The sequence below is a fragment of the Antrostomus carolinensis genome, unplaced genomic scaffold (genome assembly GCF_000700745.2).
Source record: "Antrostomus carolinensis isolate BGI_N321 unplaced genomic scaffold, ASM70074v2 scaffold45631, whole genome shotgun sequence".
In the NCBI taxonomy this organism is placed as follows: domain Eukaryota; kingdom Metazoa; phylum Chordata; class Aves; order Caprimulgiformes; family Caprimulgidae; genus Antrostomus; species Antrostomus carolinensis.
The window spans coordinates 4,533-7,874 of record NW_010297164.1 but is presented as its reverse complement, the minus strand read 5'-3'; the positions used below and the strand labels follow the sequence as shown (position 1 = coordinate 7,874).

At 43.0% G+C, this 3,342-nt stretch overlaps 1 protein-coding gene across 1 annotated transcript; it reads right to left on the bottom strand.

The window, feature by feature from the left end:
* Window positions 1-696: 696 nt before the first annotated feature.
* On the bottom strand, window positions 697-2,223 carry DMRT3 (doublesex and mab-3 related transcription factor 3). The gene has a single exon (XM_010178488.1). The coding sequence runs from the start codon at window positions 2,221-2,223 to the stop codon at window positions 1,261-1,263; it is 963 nt and encodes a 320-aa protein (XP_010176790.1). The 3' UTR covers window positions 697-1,260.
* Window positions 2,224-3,342: the final 1,119 nt, after the last annotated feature.

The window sequence follows — 3,342 nt, the reverse complement described above, 5'->3', positions numbered from 1 at the left end:
ACCTTAAACTTCTAAGTGGACAATAAATTTAGTGGCATTCCTCATCAGAAGCAATTTCTAATGTTATTCTGACACACATAAGATATGCAGCGTAATCAATGCATGCAAACATGCAATAAATTGTTCAAACCATTAGTTTTCTAGAGTAAGAGACGTTGCCATTTGGCTAAACATTATTTTAAAGAAATGCCTGCTATTACATCCTATTTCCTTTTTTCTACTTCTACAGTATAGGAAAAAAGACGCTTCTGAAGCATCGGGAGAGCCTTTTTTTCTGCTTGCTGTGACTGTAGCAAGCTCTGCTTTGCTCAGCTGAGCTTGGAAATGTCTGCAGTACACACTCAAGAGACCTCAGCTTCCCTGACAACATTTGCCTTGTCTCAGTTGAAAGCTACAAGGCAGGGAAGCAGAACCCGGACTTGGAAAAAGCGGCTTCCCTTGACTACAGTTGCTGGAGCTGGACATTTTAACCTCAGCTGAGGACTAATCAGCTCTCTATCTTCAGAAACGTTATTTGCCCAGTATAAATGACATAAACCAAGATCATCATCTTAGTTTATTTTTCTAGAGTCCTTAGCATGCTACATTAACCTGACAATGCTTAATCTGGTGTTCATTTCACAATACACTTCATGCAATTCACAGCTGTAATTGGTTTTACACTGACATTACACGTTTCGACCTAGCCATGGAAAAAGAATAACTCTTAATATTATTTCTCAGAAAAGCGTCCAAGCTCAAACAGCACAGAAGCAGCTCATGCTAGTTTCATGTGCGTATTTCTTTCTTCTGCCTTTTCTTTCACTGCAAGGACAATCACTGGCAGTACCTTTCCTTGTTTTAGTCCATTTGCAATTGAACTACATTTGCTTGATTTCTTATGTCCTGAGGAGTTCTCTCTTATAAAACAGCATTCAAGTATTCTAGTTTAACATCCCCATTTTTCCGAGTTAAGGAACAAAGTAGACTTTGGGCTTCTGTTTCCGTTACGAGTCTTCCAGAGTCCCATAACTGATAGCCATAAAGTCTTCCTTTGTGACACACACTCAGCACTAAAGCCAGAGTATTGCTATTTGGCATTATCCAGTGAAGTGCAAGAAATTAAATAAGTTATGTCTTTATTGCTATAGTACAATACCAAGCAAAGTCACTTTTTAATACAATTGCAAGGGTTTTGTAGAGTACATGTCCCTCCTCTTAGGGCCCAGTAGTTCAGCTGCACTGCAAGTATCAATTAGCTATCACACATCAAATGTCAGTCTAAGAAGATGTGTTGAGTATTCTTGAGTCTGAAGAATCGGACCTTTCATCATACTCATCTTCTGTGTAAATCGGTTGCTTAGACACAATAGGACACCCATCATCAGGGACTGAGATCCTAGGATCTTCTGACGAGCGGGAAGGAAGGACAGGAGAGCTTCGGAAAACGCTGGCTGAGTTGCTAGTGAAAGGACTGACATACTGGGACCGCAGCTGGTACTGCTGCTGCAGCGTCATGGTGTTCCACAGGGTGACGTCATTGGGCAGGAATGGACTGGACTGGTTTCTTGCCAAAGTGTTCCTCAGCATCAGCGGGTAGCGCGGTGGCTGAGGGAAAGGGTGCTGCAATGGTACGGCCAGAGGATTTGGCACGACGCTACTGGAATCAGCAGAGAACCTCAACGTGTCGGGAACTCTAAATGCTGAGCCCACAGACCACTTGGAAGAGGAAATAGGGTATGAACTCAGCGTGTGTTCAAAAATATGCCCATTGGAGGGCAAAACAAGACCATCGGATTCTGCAGAAGTTCTCTCCCCACTGGCCACTGAAGACCGACTAGACAGGAGAACCTCTACAGCACTTACCAGATCACCGCCGCACCCCTTCAGGATCAACTCCAGCACTGTTGGCTTTTGGTTAGGGAAGATCTTTTTCAAGACTTCAAGTGGAGGTCTGTTGGCTTTCAAGCTGAAAGGTAAAGAAACTGTCCCAGAAGGACCTTCTATCAGGAGATGGTTCTGCTCTGGATGGTACTTGGGGCTATCTGGACGGCTCTCTGTGCTCCCACCATTTTTCTGAACTGCATATCCAACCTCATCCACTGAAACAATTTCAGGACTTTCAGGAGTGAAGCAACTTTTGGCTTTAGTCATATCTGGGGAACTCCTTTGGTCTGTGTCTTTGTCACTGTAGGGCTCAGCATTGTCTGCTCCACTGGCATCACCCAACCGCTCCTCATTCATGTCTGTAAAGAGAAGGTAGAGAAGTAAATGAAAAACTAAGGCCAAAAGCTTTTACATACATTTGAGGATACAGTCTTCTTAAAGTGAACAGAGTAGAATCCTCAGGAAAATTAAAAAAAAAAAAACAAAAAACAAAAAACAACAACAAACATTTTTCACAGAGATCCTACTAAAATTAAGGTCTCTTTGCAACATCTCATGAGAAAAAAAAACTGCAAAAGAATAAAGTGATCTGGTCTAGGCACTTTATGCTGCCTTATAGATACCCGTCTCATCCTCCCATGTACAAGAAAAGTAGCAGTAGTCATTTTTCTGCTGCACAAAATACGCTGTACCAATCCTCTCTCACTGGTTACAAGGCAGCAACACACCACTGAAGTGAAACCTTTCTCAGAGGAACTTCGGTACTTTTATATCATAATTCCTCATTAGCACCATCTCACTGACTGTGAGCTGAAGATATCCAAAGGGCTCTTGGGAGACCAAAATTCTCTCTGCAAGTTCAACAGCATTGGTGGAATCACTCCGTCATGACTACTGTCTGAAAGTTGAAGAAGTCTTCAAATAAATCAGTATATTCCAGGTCTGGCTCTGCATAAACTGGTTCCTTCCCCAGCAAGAATCACAAATGTTTCCTCCAAACCCTGGAGCACAGCTGATACCTTGGCCCATTAAGAGCACAGGATTTAGAAAAATCTGGTTCGGGGAGGACCTCTGGAAGACATCTGGTCCAACATCCTGTTCAAAGAAGGAGCAACCTAACATATAGAGCAGGCTGCTTGTGTACCTGCTCCACTGAGTTTTAAATAATTCCAAGGATGGAGACTCCACAACCCCTCTCAGCACTTGTTCCAGGTACCTTGCTTTTTGTGTGCTACACTAAGGGCAAAAGCTGAGCCCAGAGCTGAAAACAAGCTCACTGATCACACTGTCTCCAGATGGACACTCAAAAGTAGGGATACCCCAAATCTCTGTTCACTTTGGTAACACCTGGCCAGAGTATAGAAACCTTTGAAATAAGACTGCTTGTCAGAAAGAAGAAGGGAAAAACAAGAAAGGTTGACAGCTTTCACAGTTTATGCCCAAGGAGGGCAAGGTACTTGCCTGGCAAGATCAGTG